General features: G+C 40.1%; 2 protein-coding genes across 2 annotated transcripts in view; one reads left to right on the forward strand and one right to left on the reverse strand.

Annotated features, from left to right (window-relative positions):
- Psmd1 (proteasome 26S subunit, non-ATPase 1) overlaps window positions 1-19769 on the forward strand; it is a 73815-nt gene that overhangs the window by 29631 nt on the left and 24415 nt on the right. The window contains exon 17 of the mRNA XM_032899772.1: window positions 19101-19215. Within this exon, the coding sequence (XP_032755663.1) occupies window positions 19101-19215 (115 nt within the window). The remainder of the gene's footprint in view (window positions 1-19100; window positions 19216-19769) is intronic.
- Window positions 1727-13859, reverse strand: Htr2b (5-hydroxytryptamine receptor 2B). The gene is made up of 3 exons (XM_032901526.1): window positions 13291-13859; window positions 4702-4902; window positions 1727-2634 (listed from the first exon to the last, which is right to left on the reverse strand). The coding sequence occupies exons 1-3, from the start codon at window positions 13637-13639 to the stop codon at window positions 1745-1747; spliced, it is 1440 nt and encodes a 479-aa protein (XP_032757417.1). The 5' UTR covers window positions 13640-13859; the 3' UTR covers window positions 1727-1744.

The raw sequence follows: 19769 nt of genomic DNA on the forward strand, positions 1-19769 counted from the left end.
ACTAAACACATCTTTATGCTATTGAAAGCATTGAAACCACTAGGGGGAAATGCCTAATGCTTTAATGATAAATGAATTAAATGAGATATACTTTGAGTGGCAGACGATACAGAGCCAGTGCATATATGTAACATGTTGGGGATCTGTGCATTACATCCAGGTTTTAGGAAAAGATTCTACCACTAGAGGAATATGTGTCTGATTCACTTATACCAAGATTTTCCCTAGCTCATACATTTCATAAGATAATCATCCTAAACTCAATTACCTAGAAAGGCTCAGTGACAGAGCAGGTGGATGAAGAATAAGTTCGGGTCCGCTTGAAAGCTAAGGCTTGTCTTTGTTGCCACTTCCTCCAGCCTCAGTATGTTTACCATTTGTGTGACTAGCATTGAACAGATACGTCAGCAGTCAGTAGGACTGACTACCATTTACGATCCCTGTTAAGAATTGCACAAAATGTAGGTGCAAAGACTAAGGTGAGGTTAAACTGAATATCATTTCTAAATTAGTCAGCTATCCAGTTGGACTCATTCCCACCTGTATCAGTGCAAGATGAAATAACAAACAGTAAATGAACAATTTTGTTCCAGAAGTTCAACCACGTTATTGGGTAAATACAGGGAGAGGTAACATGGGTTTAGGAGATCTCATACTGTTTAGGTCTCTGGACTAAGGTTCCATAGTTCCCATTTTATCATGTTGATTCATACCTTTAAGGAACATAACTCAGTTCAAGAGCCCAAGGACAATTTCGTTTGCTTTCTCCTCCACCTCTTCCAGTGGACCTGCCTCTGCTCATCAAATGTCTGTTAACAAAAGCTCTGTTACAATTGCCTGAATCTAAATGCTGTCCTCCCCATCCCTTCTGTTAACATAGCTTCCTGACAGGAAAAGTATGCCTACATTTAATTATATCACCACTAAAGTCATTCTTCCCTTACAGCCAGATATGATCATTGGGGTTTTTGTTGTTTGATTTGGTTTTAGGGTTTTACATGTGTATTCAGTATGCAGCAGATTTTTCTGAGTTTTGCATTGTGGGGGTGTCTCACTGAATCTGGAGCTTACTAGATCAGCAGGACGAGCTGACCACCAAGCTCAGGGATCCTCCTGTCTCTGCCTCCACTGCACTGGGATCACAGACAGGCAGCACTGCATCCAGCTCTTATGTGGGTGCAGCGGACCACATCAGGTCCTCACTGCTGCATGGTGAGCACCGAACCATCCCGAGCCTGGTTGTTGTAGTCTTGGCTTTGGCCTCTTGGTCCTGTCATTGTTGTTTGTGCATTGTGCTTTTAAAAACGTAGAGAGTTAACGTTTTTGTTTCGTTTTATTTCTTTCTTAGCACAACTTTACACACAATTAGGAACTTAAAAATTTTTTGACATTCTTTTCTTTTTCTTTTTATTTTTTCTTTTTTCTTTTCCTTTTTTTCCGGAGCTGAGAACCGAACCCAGGGCCTTGCGCTTACTAGGCAAACACTCTACCACTGAGCTAAATCCCCAACCCCTTCTTTTCTTTTTAAAGACTGAAGTATATCAACTTATTTAATTTTATTCCACTTGAATACCAGAGTAGGGATTGCTTTTGTTTGTAGCCATACAGAACTACTATACCCGTGCATTGAGTTTGTTTAGATAAGGAAACTGGACAACCTTAGTGCTTCACTCTTGCCTTTTCCTTGGTTTGCTTGCGTCCTCCTCATCCCCTCACTCAGTCAGATGAGGACTGCCCCATTCCACTATATGTAGCTGACTTGGTCTTCTGCTTTGTCACCATCGTTTTCAGTGAGAAATGTATTGAGGAGAATGATGGATGAAGACTGGATGGTTGAACTTCGGAGCCTTACTGGGCTCTGGTACATGGCAGGGTTGATCCCATTTCGAATTCCATGTTTTGTGAAAAATTTAGAGTTTTCTACCATTGAATTCCCAAAATAGAGTGTACCAGAACACTTTCTAAGCGCTTTTACTGACTTTGTGGCCTGGTAATTGCAGGTGATGTACCTGCCAAATGCTTCCCGAAATGTCTTATTGAAGAGTGTATAGATCAAAGGATTCACTCCCGAGGAAACGTAGCCTACCCACACAAATATCTCCAGGAGCGTTTTGAGAGTAGTCTGGTTGCAGGAATCACACAGAGCTAAAGTTATGTTTGTAATGAAAAAGGGGCACCACATAAGCAGAAAGAGGAAAAACACAATTCCAAGGACCTTTGAGGCTCTCTGTTCATTAGAAATGGTCTGGGCTGGTTTCTTTCCTGCTGAGGACATTCTTCGCATCAGTGTCTCATCAGTTGAGTTAGGTAGAATTTTATCCTTGTGAGAGCCATCCAGCATCGCCATCTTTTCTGGTGATGAAAAGGATGAGTCTTCCCTTTGGAAAACTGTGGACACAGTCCACCGTGTTAGGCGTTGAGGTGGCCTGTTTTTGACCAAGTAAGCTTTCTTCTGCAAAGCGTGAATGGTGAGAAAGTAGGTGACTATCATGATGGTGAGAGGTGCAAAGAAAGCAGCCAGTGACCCAAAGAGCATGAAACTGCCAAAGCGGTCCTTTGTCAGCTCACAGGTGATGTTGTGGGCGTTGACCACGTCAGCCTCTATTCCTTTAATAGGGACTGGGATGGCGATGCCTAGGGAAGACCAAGTAAGACGAATTGAGTCATCTCGGGACCTGTCGTTCTGAGAGTAACACAGTAACTTTATGCCAGTGAATGCTCGGTAATACCCGAGACATCAGTTCCTCAGTTCCTTCGATCTGTTCGGGATTTATCAACAGATCCTTGACAAATGGAATCTAACTGAGCAAATGTGCTATTTTCCATATTGGAAAAGAATTTAGACAAGGCTGATATCCAGAGTGGCTAATTTACAGAGGATTTGGAGACTCTGTCTTAGTTTTCAGACGGTATCTGTCTATCAGTTATCTCTGAGGTTGTACAGTCTCACCTAAGAATTTTATCTTTTGATATTATGAGTGTCTTGTAATCCTAACTTTTTAGAGAAAACAAAATGCTCTTTCTTAAAAAGTTGCTGCCTAAGCCGGCTGTGGTGGTGCTCACCTTTCTTTTATTCCCCTGCAGCAGCACGTTAGGTCTGCAGCCCGACACCGCAAGTATTCACTTGATGGGACATAACTGCTGAGCCATCTTGTCAGCCCTTTTCCTTTCTTTTCCATGTAACCTTTTTTATTCTTTTTGGGGTATTTTGGGGTTTTTTTTCAAGACAGGGTTTCTCTGTGTAGCCCTGGCCACCCTAGAACTCACTCTGTAGACCTAGCTGGACTCAGACACAGAGATTCGCCTGCCTCTGCCTCCCAAGGGCTGGGATTAAAGATGTGTCCGGCCACCACCTGGCTTTTGTGCATATATTCTTATAAGCTTGCACATTATAGATGCTTAATAAAAATTTGATGTTTATGGAGTCATGTCACCCAGCCTTCGTTTAGATAAGTTCTAGCTGACAAACTATCACATATTCCTGCTCTTTTAGGAAGTCTGCTGACCCCTGACCTACCTTGTTATTTCTGTTGCTCTTTCCCATTCTGATCATCTGCTGTTTGACATACAAGTCTCTGTATCCTGAATGGATGTTTCCTTCTTCCCGTGCCAGGGTAGCAACATGCCTCAACTTTACTCCCGGGTTTTTCAAAACTGCTTGGGCTCTAGAGCCAGTGTTTCAGCGATGTGGGGGTAATTTCAGTATCTTTCTTGCTTTATTGAGCACATATTTACAGTGATTAGAGAGAAGTAAGCAATAGGGTTTTTTTTCTCCTCTTTTAGCACTTCAGGACTCTTAATTGTTTTCTTCTTCAAAAAAATGTTCTTTCCACTGGGAAGCAGTAAATCCCAGTTCATGTGTTACAAATCTGTGAGCCTCTTTTTCTGGTACTAACTCAGGAGAGTTTTGAATGAGTGCCGCGCTCATTTGAGGTACCCTATCTTTGAGTGTTAATGATGAAAACAGACTGACAAGTAGCTCATAGCCAGCTGAAACTCCAGTGCCCTCATCTACCCTCCTCAGACACAGGCATACACAAGGTGCACACACATATGTGCAGGCAAAGCACCATACACGAATAAATGCTGATCTCTAAAAAACAAAACGATGAGCTCAGAAACAGAATGGATTAAAGGAAATTGATTTCTTTCTAGAAATCATTTCTAAACATTGGCTTAACATCTATTGACAGTTAAGACACTAAAGAAGATATTTAACTGCCTTTAATCTGTACATATGGAAACTCAACTTACTGGGTAAATTTATGGTCTTTGCTCCCTGCATACAAAATTTGTCAAGGTTGGCTTTTTCCTCCTCTCTTGTTTGTGCTGTCAGATGTGATTTACGATGCATTTCATTTTTGCTGCTTTACCTTGGGGGCTACATTCCTCATGCTAGTTAGACTTTAACCATTTGTTGGCAAATATCAGCACCTTGAGGATTAAACTTCCTGAATATCAAAATTAAAGTGGGATGGTAGCTCAGTAAACATGGATTTATGATGAAGACATGGGCTTTCTCCTGATGTAGATTTTACTACTGGCATAGTTCAGAAGCTGCACAGTAAATATGATGTAAATATCTGGATATCAGTGGATTGCTTTGACCTCTGGGTTTTCCTAGGTACCAGACCTGGCATTCTAGCCACATGGAAATAGAGGCTAGACACTCTACCCATACCTCCGGCATTCCCCACATACCTATTGAAATTAACCATACCACCGTAATCTTGACGAATGCAGTAGTCCGGGAATTGCACTGATTGGCCTGAATTGGCTTTTTGATGGCTATATAGCGATCCAGGGAAATGGCACAGAGATGCATGATGGAGGCAGTTGAAAAGAGAACATCAAGGAATAACCAGGCAGGACACAGGGCCAGTGGGAGGGGCCATGTAGCCTCTGAAAGAAAAAAACATTTGCTTGTAAAATGGCAATTTTCAGTTTAATCTTTTTTCCCTAATCCAGTACCTATTTTTAAACCTTTTTAAATGACCCTTGAGATGTCATTGATGTTGCAAATGAGTCAGTTCAAATGTAATTAAGTCTTTGACTATGTTTATGGAGGAGGGCAGTTATCAAAATTGAAATCTTAATTGAAAACATTCTATAGAACTTTGTGTGCTCTGATCGTGAGTAGTGAATGGGGAGGATATCATCTGGGTCACTGATGGAGAAAGCAGGCTCTGATTACATGTGTGTGAAAAATGCAGTGACCCACATCCCTACATGATCTGTATGATGAGATTTTGTAGAAAATACCCCAAACTATCCCTGGGTTTCCTGGTATGAGGTAGACAATCAGAATGTTTCATGGGTAGGAACAGTTAGGAGCTGGGGAAGCTTGATGGTGAAGTGCTTCCATGCAAGCATGAGTATCTGAGTTCAGATCTCCAAACCCATATACAAAGTCAGCTGTGATGGTCCTCCCAGTACTAGGGATCTGTACTAGTACAGTGCCTGGGATCTGCTGACTACCCAGCCTGGTCAAATCACTGAGGTCTGGGCTCAGTAAAGAAACCCTTTCCTCAAAAAGTAAGATGGAAAGAGAGTGAGGAAGACACCTGACATCAACCTCTGACCAACACACAGATGCACACACAAGGAACTCATGAGAGACCTGTAGATGGTGAAAACCTACGTAATTGAAGTTTCCTAGCTGGAGCATCCAGTTTTCTGTCAGCAGTGGAAAGTGACTCTAGTCAGAACTGACAGTGCATTCTCTAACCACCTAACATTAAAGGCAAAGAGTAGGAGGATGAGAAGAATCGCTGATAGGAGAGTGTCACCATGGAAACTAAGGGGAAGCCAAACCTATATCCTGGGCTCTGAGAGGAAATAGGAAAATACTCGTGTATCGGATGAGGTAATCCCTAGAGCTCCTAGAGTCCCTATAGTCCCAGCTGCTGTGGAGGCTGACATGGAAGGGTCACTTAACCCTGCACCCAAATCTAACCTGGACAACATAGCAAGACCCTGCATCAAAAATGAAAACACTCAGGAACGTGTGTGTTGCTAGAGAGGGAAGCCAGTATGCTAGGCAGGGTTTCTGCTACTGATATTACCGCTTGAAATTCTGTTGTTGTTGTTGTTGTTGTTGTTGTTGTTGTTGTTGTTTAGGAGTTTCTTGGGTTGTTTTGTTTGCAATATCTCCATAGACTCAAGCTGGCTTAAAATATGTGACCCTTTTGCCTCATCTGGCTGTGGTATTTTATTCTTAAGTGCACACAGTCTCTGTAGAACTTTTAAAATACTTTGCTACGAATTTAAACTTTCCTGTTTAGCTGTTCTTAATTATGTATTCTTCATTTGAAAGTTAACGTCTGGAAAATTCTAACCATAAATCTTATAGCCGTGAGCAGGAAGCCACAGAGAAAACATATAAGAAGTACATGTCTTTGGAATTTGACTCTTTGACCCATGATATTCCTCATTATAGGCTAAAAAGGAAAGCTTTCTAGTACTGATTTAATTAGGCCTGTGAAGCCTTGTTAGACTTATTTTCCAACAGAGTTAATAGATTTATGAACACTTAATTTTGGAGCAGAAGTGAGAATTAAAATTAGTGAAAATCATATTTTAATCAGAAATATCTGACAGTGATAAAGCATTTTAAGAACAAGAATATATGAGATACGAGAGATAGATCTTTAAGATTCTACCTTGTGAAATACTAATGCATATACTTTTACGAAAGCAATATAGTGACACTAAATTAATAAAAATCTTTTGTAGAAGCAAGAAGGGGAGCTGGAGAGATGGTTCAGTGGTTAAGAGCCTGGATGCTCTTCCAAAGGCCCTGAGTTTGATTCCCAGCACCCATATGGCAGCTCACAACTGTCTGTAGCCATCAATCTGGGGATCTGACACCTTTTTCTAACCTCCACAAGCACCAGGCACCCACAGTGCATAGATACACATGTCGGCAAAATACACACATATTAAAATAGGATTAAGAAAAAAATCTGGGGCTGGAGAAATGGCTCAGCCTTTAAGAGCACTGGATGCTCTTCCAAAGGTCCTGAGTTCATTTCCCAACAACCACATGGTGGCTCACAACCATCCGTATTGGGATCCGATGCCCTCTTCTGGTGTGTCTGAAGACAGCTACAGTGTACTTATATACATAAAGTAAAGCTTTAAAAAAATAATAAAATCTGAATTGCTGGTAGAGAGCAGGAAGGGAACTACAGGCACGGTGGCATCTGTTTGTAGTCCACACAGTGAGGGAAAGCCGGCCTTGACAGTGCATCAACACCTGGTCTCCCAAACAAGTCAGCAACGTAGGAAAGTATGAGAGGGACCAGGAATGTCATCATAGTGCGGCACCATGGAGCACACAGGATGCATCAGACTTAATTTATAATTACAGTTACTGTGGGAAGACGGTTTGTTCCACCTATTTTCAGCAGAACTTGAATTGGATATTAATTAAATTTATAGAAATTTAAACAGCAAAGATTTAAGCTTAGAAAATATATAAGAGAAGTTAATCAGATACATAGACTAAATTAATGACTACTTTTCTTCAACTTTCACATAAAATTTTCCTGAAAAAACAATTCCACCTACCCTGTACCTACCTACCTACCTACTGGCACCATCCTAACTTGACCCAGAGCCCCATGACTAAGCAGGCTATACTCCAACCTACAAACTCCATTTTTAACTTTATTCCTTTACTGTCTTTGAACTAAAACTAGTAAAAGTCATATTGGAATAGTTGGTATTTTTATGGGAACCCAAATAATTGTAGGTTAAATGTCATAGGAGCAAAACAAGTATTAGTTTGTAGACAGTTTGTTCAACTGCTAATAGGACTTTTCTCAGTGCGAAACACAACGGGCCTGAGAGGAGTCACTCGACTGCCTCTGCTTGCCTCCCAGCAAGGTCCAGCAACTCTAGTACCTTCTTCAGAAAATAGATCAGTCATTCACCTCAAGGATTGTACAAGTACTAGCTGAGACCTAAATATTCTACCACATAATGTGGAATATATCTTTAATTTAAAAAATACTGGGTTCTGCCTCATCACCCCCAAAATTCTATAGGCTTTCTTGTTAGTCCCATATGCTAATATGATACTTGGGGTTGTTGGATTAACACGTGTGTTTGAGAAGTGGAGTAGAGTCATGGAGGCCGAGCATGTGAATTCCAGGCTCAGTCCTCTGGGTTCAAACATTGCTGCTATGCATTCTGTCATCTCAGACCAGCTAGCTAGAGCCTGACTATCATGCTGCCAGCGTTACCTGTCATATAAGCTTGCTACCGTAGTATATTTATAGGTTTGAAATACAGTAAAACAGTCTGTGTAGGTATTTGAAACAGGGTGGCACAGAGAAAGTACTCAGAAAATGACAGTTGTCATTGTTATTTCAACAGTAGCTGATTAACCAAACCAGCAGTGAAGACACATGTTCAGAAATAAGCCAGATCACCCGAGCAGAACCAGGATCTCTCTGCCCAAGTACGGCAAGAATACAGTGCAGCTACTTAAACGTTAGCCTGTGCTGGGAGAGGAGAGAACATAAAGTTGGTTCTTACTGCTCTTCTTTATTCCACGGAGGAATAACAAAGTGTAACTTATGTGTACTGTGATTGGGTTGTACCCATGCTTTTGCTTGGAGGAAGAATATGTTATTTCTAAATTATTTCTTTTTATTAATTGTAGAAATCTGATTTTTTTTTTTTAACCAGAAGCCTCTTGCTTTGGTGAGATTCACTGTATCTGACATATGCTTGCCCTTTAGGCAGGTATTTAGTGTATGAAAGAATAATTAGCTGATGCTATGATGTATAGCTCAGTCTATAAATCTGAGTCATAAAATATCTCCCTTATTTTAAGTAGTTAAAGATTGTTTGGAAAAGCTTTCCAAAAGACTATGCCTACAGGGTTCACAGAGTTACACAGTTTAGGAAATTAGCTATTGTGGGACAGCCCTGAATAGCTTTTTAAAAAATTCTACTGCTTTTTTAGATTTCAGAAAGTGATAATATGGTTCAGAGCTTAGATTCTTAGAAAGCTTCTGTGCTGGTTGGTTGGTGTATATTTTTTTTGTTTGTGGGGTTTCAGTGCCTGTGTGCATGCGTGCGTGCGTGCGTGCGTGCGTGCGTGCGTGCGTGCGTGCGTGCGTGCGTGTTTTCCTTTCCTCTGAACGTATGGGGTCTTCTGGCTAATATAATAGTGTTTTACATGTTTTCAGCTATTTAGAGCATAGGAAAATTTTTCTTGGCTCTTTGAATTCCCACTTTCCAGAAAAAATGCTCATCGCTTTGTTCTCCTATTTCAGAATTGGATAGTCTTTCCAAGTCCATCTCCCAACAATTTTTAATGCACTGTTTGTTCCCCTGCTTTTGGGGAACTGCATCACACTTTGGCTCATGGAGCATGGATTAAACTTTGTTACAATGGGTCTGGAGAGAAGGCTCAGCGGTTAAGAGCACTGACTGTTCTTCCAGAGAAGTTCTGAGTTCAATTCCCTGCAACCACATGGTGGCTCACAAGTATCTGAAATGGGGTCTTATGCCCTCTTCTGGTGTGTCTGAAGACAGCTACAGTGTACTCATATAAATTTAAAAAAAAAAAAAGTTTGTTACAAAGGAGCCCCAGTGGTTGCAATGATTCACACCTCCCAGCACTCAGGAGGAAGAGGAGGCCTGGTCTACAAGGAGAGAGACTCAGGACAGCTGGGTCTATACAGAGAAACCTTGTCTTGAAAAACCAAACCAAAAACAATCAATGCACAATCAAATGTTATATATTTTGCCTTCACATTTTCAATAATGTATTTGATAAGGAAAAATTGAAGACATTCTCTGTTTCCTACTCAAATATTGTCTCTTTCCCTGTCTCCCTTCCTTCATTCCTTCCTGACTTCCTTTTTTGTTTTTCTTTCAGTTGTCACTTTAGTTTTGTTAATTTTTTAAAAAGAATTATTTATTTCTTTTATGTATATGAGTACACTGTAGCTGTCTTCAGACACACCAGAAAAAGGCATCAGATCTCATTACAGATGGTTGTGAGCCACCATGTGGTTGCTGGGAATTGAACTCAGAACCTCTGGAAGAGCAGTCAGTGCTCTTAACTCATTCACTTCTCCAACTCCAGTTTTCTTAGTTTTTATTCCACTTATTTTGTTGTGTGTGTGTGTGTCTGTCTGTCTCTGTGTGTGAGTGTGTGTGGTGTGTGGTGTGTGTTTGGGCCATTGCACGGGCCATGCTACATGTTGAAAGTCAGAACAACTGGAAGGAGTCATTTCTCCTCCCACCACGTGTGTCTCAGGCATAGCCTCGGGTTCCCAACCACACACTTTCCCCACTTCCCTGTGCACTATCTCACCAATGGCTGGCAGTTTGGAGGTGAGTGTTTGTTCATTTGTTTGTTGAGACTGGGTCGTGTGTACGGCTCTCAGGATAGCATCTAGTTTGCAGTCCTCCTGCCTCAGACTTCCTTACCCAAGTATTTCTAATGTAGGCATTTTTAGGGTTTTGTGTTAGAGGCCATTGTATTATGATCATGGATTTTTTAAAATAAAAGATAAGGACTGGAGAGATGGCTCAGTGGTTAAGAGTACTGACTGCTCTTCTAGAGGTCCTGAGTTCAAATCTCAACAACCACATGGTGGTTCACAACCACCTATAATGGGATCTGATGTCTTTTTCTGGTGTGTCTGAAGATACAGTGTACTTATATAGAATAAATAAATCTTTAAAGTATATACAAATAAGAGATAAAACAGTAAAAATAAATAACACCATAAGAGTCACATCAAGTGCTTCAAAAGAAGAAATGACAGAAAGTGTGTCAAGAGTGTCACAATATTGATAAAACAGAAACTCAGACAATAGTCAATTAACATTACACAAATAAATGTTTGAATAAAATATTCCTCAGTCAAAAACACCAGGGTACTTCGTTATTAACTTGTGTTTTGTTTTGTTTTTAAGTTTGATTTTTTTGGAATACTTAACCGTTACAAAGATTTTTAGTTACTTTAAATTTAATTGAATTTCTTTCTTTTTTTTTTCGGAGCTGGGGACCGAACCCAGGGCCTTGCGCTTGCTAGGCAAGCGCTCTACCACTGAGCTAAATCCTCAACCCTGAATTTCTTTGTAATAGTAATTTGTAATTAATCTTTTATGATTATATAACCAAGAACACTTTTGTCTGTAAACTTCAGAAGTTCTGAAGATTTCCCATGCAATTAGAGAAAATTACATATTGCTGCTTTTAAAAAATTTATCATAAGCTGATGCAAATGTGTTAGTTTAGCAAGTCTCAGTGTCTATCACCTGGAAAGGCTATTCAACCATCTTACTGTGTGAAGTCAGGTCCCCATATACTGTGCCCAGCTTTCCAAGGGTAGCTTGTATCCACAGGCACTGTCTCTCAGAATATGTCTTAAATAATGAGTTCATACTGTGACATTTTCAATGATGTTAGTTCCCAGGGTAGTTCTGAGTCACATCTAATAACTCCTTTGAACAGCATAATTTCCGGTAGCAAAAGTTTTATGTTACTTGTTTTTAAGTATTCGAAGAATGAAATGCTTTTAAAATGGGTTATAATTTAAAACATAAGTATGCAGATGTTCTATATATTTTATGTTAAAATGTTTGTTTTTCTGCTTTTTATTGTTAAGAATATCTTAAGCAACAATTTTTCTATAGAAGCAGTTTTTCTCAGTTCATGGGATGCCTACTGTCTTGAACCTTGTGAAGTGTTTGTCAGCTAACTTGAACACTGCAAAACTTTCCTGTTAAGATTCTTTAACCTAAGCCAGTGATTTACACACCTAGCTCAGAATTTAGCATTAACCAGATGTTTGGTATTTATGAACTAAGCTTTCAGGTTAAAGTTCGCTTCTGTGGAATTCATTCCATTCTTTATTCAATGATTTTAATCTTGTGTTAGCAAAACAAAGATAAAGCATTTTTAGCATTTTCTGTATGCCTGGCAGAGCACCGAAGAGTGTGGTTTTATGCTTGGAACTATAGTTAGGGCCGTGGAGTTGAGAATTGGGATCTTATTCCTGTGAGGTCTTTGTGCCTCACCCTTACTCTGTGTCTTTGAGGTTTAGGTTGTTTTAGGCGGTCGTTTCTTGCTCTTTATGGTTGACATGCACCATTAGGCTATTCAGGAGGTTACAGAATTACCGAAGGGAAGGGAAGGGGAAAAAAAACAACACCCCTGACTAGAGAGTGCGCTAAGGCAGTGGAAGTTGTGTGCTGTTGCTTATCCCCTCTTGGTTTGCTTTAAAGCTTGGTGAGTGTTGCTGTGCAGTCCTCCCCATCCCACTGCATATGAAGACACAGTGCTTCCTTTAAGATATCTCTGTTGTTTCTCATAAAAATAATTGGAATAGCAGTTTTTTCTTCACTTTTAAATTTAATAAGCTAGTGTGTTCTGGATTCGTGCACTTTACTTCTGTAACTTGCATGTTTATTCTCCACATAGGTGCAGTTCTTAGAGGCCTGATCATCTGTAATTACAAGTTATTTATTAGGGGGATACCAGTTTATACCAAGCATTGACTGATGAAGTGTTCTTATAATGCTGACTTTGAAGCAGGGGCCATCACAGTTTCTCAACAGACTCACTTGTGTTTCCTCACATAGCCAGGGATGATGTAACACAGCAGAAATTCTATGCCTACTTTAATATTGTTGTCTTTTTTTATTATAGCAAAGATCTGAAAGTCAAACTATTTTTATTATCACAGTAACTCAGGGTCTGTTCCACTTATTTTATTAACTTACAAGTTTGTTGGGAACACAGATGGTCAGATCCCATAAAAAATATAAACAAATGGAACTTCTCTTGAGATATTTTGAGGAAGACCATTTCCTCTTGTAACTAAACATCTTTTCTTAGCATGACTTATGTATAGACACATAATGTCAAGTACTCAGGTTACAAAGAGCTAGTATAGGAATTTTTTGAATAATGCCTAATTTTAATTGGGACTAGCTGATTCAGTGATTCTATATTAAAGTCAATAATTTAAAAAAAAATATATACTTTTTTTACTTACTATAATTTTTAGCTAACAAATGCAGAATCTGCAAATATTGCCAACTTAATGATTTTTTACAATGGCTAAGGAAGGGTAAACATGTTCCTAAGAAATTATTTTCACATTTATTACAAATCATAGAAAAAAATGAAGGAATGTTCCCTTCAGTGTTTTTAATCCAGGTCCATCTTTTATTTCAAACAAAATAAAGGTCAGCGAGTGTCCGTTTCTTTAGTAGTTGTGTTCAGTGGCAGGAACAAGGGGAAATACTTACCAAACATGATTGTCAAGAGAGCAATCGGCATCACAAACAATCCAACCAGCAAATCAGCCACCGCCAAGGACATTAGAAAGTAGTTGGTAGCGTACTGCAGCCTTTTCTCCAGTGAAACAGCCAGAATAACCAGGATGTTCCCGCCAATGGTGGGGATTATTACCGCAAGGATCAGGAGAGCTGCCCAGTGCACTGTATTCCCCTGGTTCTCGGCAGTCTGCTTCATTTCCTCTGCTGCTGATTCTGCCTTTAATCCAGAACGGTCAGTCAAGATCAAGTGATCACATGTTTTCTGCAAAATGTGCTCAGAAATTGTGCTTTGTTCAGACATTTTATAAGATGAAGCCATTCGCCTCTCTGTGACTCAGTCCAGTTCCAGACAGTGGTCAGCATGGTCAGTTGCTAGCAGGTCATCTGCTTTTGCAAAGCATGGTATCCTCCAGACACTCCCAGCCAAGGTGGCCTTCTTTCTTCTAAAAAGATTCAGGTTCTCCAAGATGGGACTGTGTACATATCTGTCCATGTTTGCAGGTAAGACATCCAGATTCTAGTCCTTCTAGAGGCTTAGATTTCAGAAGACCCGATGAAAGACACCAATAGATGTGGAAGAAAAAATTAGTTTATCATTTTTTTTGTTTTTTTTTTCATAATTTTAAGAGATGAATTTGAACTTAAATATCAGAGTTTCTCCCTAGAAACAGGGAGGTTGTTATTTCTAAAAATCAGTAAACACCACTAGAGCTAAGTGCCACTCCTATGTAGAGCTGAGTACCCCCTCCTGTTTGATAGGATGGTACACATTGTGACAGCGCAGCCAGTGCCCACATAGTTAATAATAGAACCCATAGCACACTCCCCGCGTCTGACCCTTGACTACCTCTCCCCTTAACTTTAGAAAGCATTCAGAATAGCGACTCAAAGCTCTAAATAGTTGCAAATAAAGGTTTCAGTACGTACTGGCCCACCAAGTAAGAGGCAAGCCCACCTAAGGTCTGAGTAAAGAATTTACCAGCTAAGAACCGGAATCTGTACTTGTAACCATTTGTCTGATGGGTGTTGATTTAAAAGCTTCTTTGTAACTCATTTTATAATTTCTTAAGTTGGAGAGAAAGTAGTACAAAGTATCACTAGCCAAATACTTGCTTTTAGTAGTAATCGCTTCTTTCTACAAGATTTTAAATGTAATCAAATCATTCTGCCAAATTTGAACCAGTTCTTATTAAGTTCTTAAGTTTCCCTTTTCCCAATTCCCTTGAGAAGCACTTTTAAGAGGAAGATTATGTTATTTTTTTCATTATACTCACAAATCCCATATTAAATTTGCCTTCATATTTATAATTTTTAAACCACCAAATAGATGGAAAGGACTGTGGAAGCAGAGCTCCTGAAGATTAAAATGGAAACAACAAAAACCCCTTAATTCCATATGAATTTGCTAAATACTTACTGCTTGTCTGCTTCTGGCTTTCCTAAGCCTGCTGTCCTGTGTCTGTTCAGCTGGACTCCCTCCCCTGACAGATCCTCCTCCTGACTTCTCGGAGCCTCAGCGGCTGGTACTTGTAAGCAGTGAAACAAATGTGTTGTGCAGCCGTCTGCCTGCCAGGGAGGTTATTTCCCCTTTGATACTGTCATCATTAGAATATAGCTGCGCTCATTGTAATTCATAAAACCGCTCGTTAATCCTGTTCCAACCAGTTCATGACCCTTATTCAAGTTATATTCTTGTGGTTCTCTTTGATATTTAGGGGAGAAACTTACTTTAGCATAAGATGGTATTTTATTTGAGATGAGGCCCAGGCTGTTTTTCCCTTTTGAGAAAAGAAGATAAAATCTAGAGATTGTGGAATATGTATTTATGGAGATTCTCCCCAACTGGCTGTACAGCAGTTTGCACACTTGTAATTTCTAGCAGTGAGACAGTTCTCATCCAGCCTTACGTCTTTGCTGTGGAGTACGATGCGTTTACTCACATCACAGCCTTGTATAGAAGAGCACAGAAAGATCTGTGTCTGCTTGTATACATAGATTTGGCAGAAACTTTGTCACTGTTCATTCTTAAACAGCATCTGAATTTGGGAGCTGGTTCATTAGCAACTTCTTTTCACGCAGAGTTTTAATTGGGAAAAGAGTGTAATGTGTAGTAGAAATGTATTTCTGCCCTCTCTCGGAAAAGTAATGTATAAGTTTTCTTTAAACTGTAAAACTGGCTTAACATTAAAGCTCCAGCAGGACAGTAGTGTCGCACACCTTTAGTCCCAGCACTTGGGAGGCAGAGGCAGACAGATATCTCTGAGTTCAAGGCCACCCTGGTCTACAGAGCCAGTCCTGAGATAGCTAGTGCTACACAGAGAAACAGAACAAGACCAAAAAGAGCCCTCACAGGTCTCTCGGAGTTTAATTGCTTCTTTCTGTAACTGATGGGATTTGTGTTTCTTATTAAGCATTTTCATGCATATGCATAAGGCATTTCTATCCTGTTTCACATCCTCTTGCTCTCCCTTGTCCTCCTCCTTGTCACCCCTCTCCTCGTCCCTGCCAGGCCTCTTCTATTTTCATGGTTGAATCTTTGCATCCGCCTCCCAGCAGGTTGTTTCTTTAGATTCTTTACAGACCGTGGGCACAGTAGCCGTGGCTGTAACACTGAAGAAAATGGCTTTTCCTTTTCCATTAACCATTAGCTCAGGACAGTCCTCAAGATCTATTTATTTTCTTCTTTTTCTTCCTTCTTCCTTTTGGGTCACCACTCCTGTTTGATTTTTCATAGTACCTTTTGTTGATTTCATCTCAGTACTGTAATTTATTATTTCATCCTCTGTATTTCCTAAAATTCTTCTTAAATTTTTGTTACCATTTTATTTGGTTTGATGTTGATTGATAATCATGTTGAGATCTCTTGATTCTTTGTAAATTGCAAAATGGTTATACAATTTTTAAAAGATTTAGTTTATATATATGAGGACACTGTCGTTGTCTTCAGACACAACAGAAGAGAGCATTGGACCCCATTACAGATGGTTGTCCTCCATGTGGTTGCTGGGAATTGAACTCAGGACCTCTGGAAGAGCAGTCAGTGCTCTTCATCATCTCTCCAGCCCCATGGTTATACAATTTTATCATGACTTCATTTACTGTTACTTTAAATCATTACATGCACATATGTGTGAGCAAAGATTACTGTGTAACAGTTTATTCTCAGTGTGTTTCTGCATTGCAATCACTGCCTAGATGCTCCTCGGTCCATCTAGAGCTGTCTGCTGAAGCACTGACAAACCTACAAAGAGCTTATGGCTTCATTGTGCTCCTCAAAAGAGATTAAATGCCTAAGCTAGTTTATTATAGGCTGGCTTCCTTTGTCCAAACACTTTTGTTTTTTAACGAATGTGTCAGAGCTGGAATGTTATTAGACTAAAACTGGCAGGGTTGGTTTTCTTTTTAGGCTTTTGCATTTCCAGCCCTCACTGCCAATCTCTGCTCAACTGCAGTCAGCTACTGAGCCCTGCAACAGCTTCCCAGAGCTTGTGTTCCAGGCATAATTACTAAGACTCATAAAATAACAATGCCATTTGAGAAACAGAACACTTAAGTCCAAGTCTCTCCTCTTTCCAGTTGTTTTCTGCTAAAGGTGATGGAAGGGCCAGCAAGGTTAAGGTGTGGTATATGCTCGCATGAAAGCAGAGTGGAAGGGAGGATTGGTACCAGGACTATGTACTAATAGGAAGGAGGGAAACTAAAGGTTGGAGGCGTGGCTCAGGAGTAGTATCAGGACAGCTTACTTATTCCTACTGCTTTCAAGTGCCGATTATAAAGTAGGTGGGGTTTTAAGATAGATTTTAGATAGACTCTTTTCTGTGAGTCAGTTTTTACTGCAATAGCCCACCCTGGCTGCAACAGAATGACAAGTTGTAAAATTCTGTGGGCTACTAGTTCCCCTAAAAAGTTTCTGAGAAAGTCTGAAAGTGAGAATCTTAAAGCTAGCTAACTAGCAGATCCAGCTTGTTTGATAAACTGTTTTGAAAGAAACTTTTGACTGTTAAACTGTCTTTTAAAATAGAGATCCAACTACAGCAAGTTACCACACAACTTCCTGATTCTGAGCCAAAGCCAATTTCTTGTTTTGCATCTAGATATCAATGGTGTCAGCGTACTGACACATCAGCTCTCTCTAGCATGCACAAAAGGGAACAGATAATATTTGTGGGTAAAACAACTAAGGCCCAACACACTTCAGAGCTTGCCTCCACGATGATAAATAACCACCCTAGAATTGGAACCCAGATCTTTCTGACTCTAAGCTTATGTTCCCTCTATCTCAATGAACCTAACACAAATAAATAAAATAAAGCTAAGTTGACAGAAATTAGTGAGAGGTGATCGGGGTCTGAAACAAGGCCGTGAAAGCAGAAATAGTACAGGGTTTCCCTTGATTTACTGACAGATGGACTGTGGAATCTGAAGGAATAGAGAGAATAGAATTATGTAGATAAATGGTCACCATGACAGAAATGGTAGAAGGGAGAGAGTCCCCATTCTATATGTGAACTCAGATGTCAGTGATGTGTTTGGTTAAAGACATCCAACTGGTCTTTGGATTCTATTCCAGATGCTGCCTGTATTGTAGGGGGTACAAGGATCTCTCTAGAGCTAGCATTTCTGAGCATTGTGCTAAGCCTCTGATTTGGCACTTCCCTAGTGATGATTATAAACTTCTAACTCTACCAGAGAAATATCATGAGATTTATACTTTCAAATTTTCCTTTGTGATGACCGTGCCAAGAACCATTTCTGCCTGTGTACATTACTAGTTTCTAGTGGAGGAGAAAGACTCCATATTCTGAAAGCCTCTTGATCTATTAATATGTCGTAGAAAATACTTTGTAAAGACATAGAAGCCAGAATGTTGAAACAAGGAAGTGCCTATGTACAATTTATGGTTAGATGATATCGGTGATTTGTGTGCTTGCCCTTACTGAGTTCTTGCTCTGTGGAAGGTTTGTACAAATAGTAACATTGGCAAGATGACTGTCAGCTGTAAACAAAGAACTTTTTATTAAAAATAATCTGATTTTATTCCTTATTTCTATGTTAATCCTCATCCCCACTTCTTCATGTAGCTCTGGCTAGCCTGAAACTTGAAATTTGGGCCAGGCTGGCCTCAACTCACAGGTATCCTATGTGTCCAGAGGGCTGGAATTAGAGTATTCATCTTTTGTGCTGCCCTGGAAACATCTAAAAGACTCTGTAAATGCCTTGTCTTCTGTAACAAAATACATAGTGCCCAGAAAGTAGGAAAGTGCTTCCAGAGGAATGTGCTCCATGTGACTGATGAGTCTTCACTTTGTGGGTACTAGGGAATGGCCAGCATGTGGTGAGCTTGCTCAAGAAGTCCCTGTTATAGTCCTCTTTCTCTGAGTGTTTTCTAAATATAGAAAATATATTCTATGGGTGAGCACCACTGTGTCTCTTGATGACTTTGACTTTCCCATGTAGTAGAGGCTGTGCCCAAGTGATGTCCTTCCTGTATCTGTTTCACTAGTGCTTGGGGTTACAGGTCTGCACTAACACACCTTTTTTTTTTCTTTTTTTTTGGAGCTGGGGACCGAACCCAGGGCCTTGAGCGCTCTACCACTGAGCTAAATCCCCAACCCCACTAACACACCTCTTGGTAGGAGATTTTTAGTTCTACAACTTATTTGTTAAGTATTATGTTGTTTCCTATATCTCAGAAACAACAATAAAAATTTGTTTAGAATTCCTCCATTTTAGTTTATGTTACCCATAACACTCCCTTCTTTTTCTTTCTTTCCTATCAGGACGCCTGAACAGTGTCCAAGTGTGGTCTCTTTGTTGTCCGAGAGTTATAACCCTCACGTGCGCTATGGTGCTGCAATGGCCCTGGGAGTCTGCTGTGCTGGTACAGGAAACAAGGTACAGCCCAACCAATGGGGTTGCTTCTTTCCTTACACCAGGCTTTTTCGTGGAAAAAAGTGCGTGGATCAACTGTGAAAATACAAGTGCAGTGGGATCCCTAAGGCTGAGTTTGGTGCACGGCTTCACAGTGCTCCCTACTTTCCTGTGCTGCAGTGTGAGAAGACTCCTAAGAACTAACTGATACACATGGATAACCGTTGTGAACTACTCTGTCATCACATGGTTATTCTCACTGTTAATTAGTATTTTAGACATGAAGACTGCTGTCTAAAGCCACACAAAATCGACTCTTTTTTTATTATTATTTTTAATTATACGTATTTATGTATGTATGCCTGTTTGTAGACATGTTTGCCTGTGGAAGCCAGAGGTGTCAGATCGCTCAGAAACTATAGTTACAGTGGTTGTGTACACACCCTTAACCACTGAGCTCTAGCCCTTAGTGTGTGTGTGTGTGTGTGTGTGTGTGAGAGAGAGAGAGAGAGAGAGAGAGAGAGAGAGAGAGAGAGAGAGAGAGAGAGAGAGAGAGAGAGATTTTGTAGGTGTCAGTT

This window comes from Rattus rattus, chromosome 4 (genome assembly GCF_011064425.1).
Source record: "Rattus rattus isolate New Zealand chromosome 4, Rrattus_CSIRO_v1, whole genome shotgun sequence".
In the NCBI taxonomy this organism is placed as follows: domain Eukaryota; kingdom Metazoa; phylum Chordata; class Mammalia; order Rodentia; family Muridae; genus Rattus; species Rattus rattus.

Excerpts from the sequence above, each read along its gene's own strand:
- Htr2b (XM_032901526.1), bottom strand. The coding sequence starts at position 13,639 with ATGGCTTCATCTTATAAAATGTCTGAACAAAGCACAATTTCTGAGCAC. Across the intron at positions 4,903-13,290 it reads TCTCTTGACAATCATGTTTG|AGGCTACATGGCCCCTCCCA; the intron begins GTAAGTATTTCC and ends TTTTTCTTTCAG. Across the intron at positions 2,635-4,701 it reads GGTATGGTTAATTTCAATAG|GCATCGCCATCCCAGTCCCT; the intron begins GTATGTGGGGAA and ends GGTCTTCCCTAG.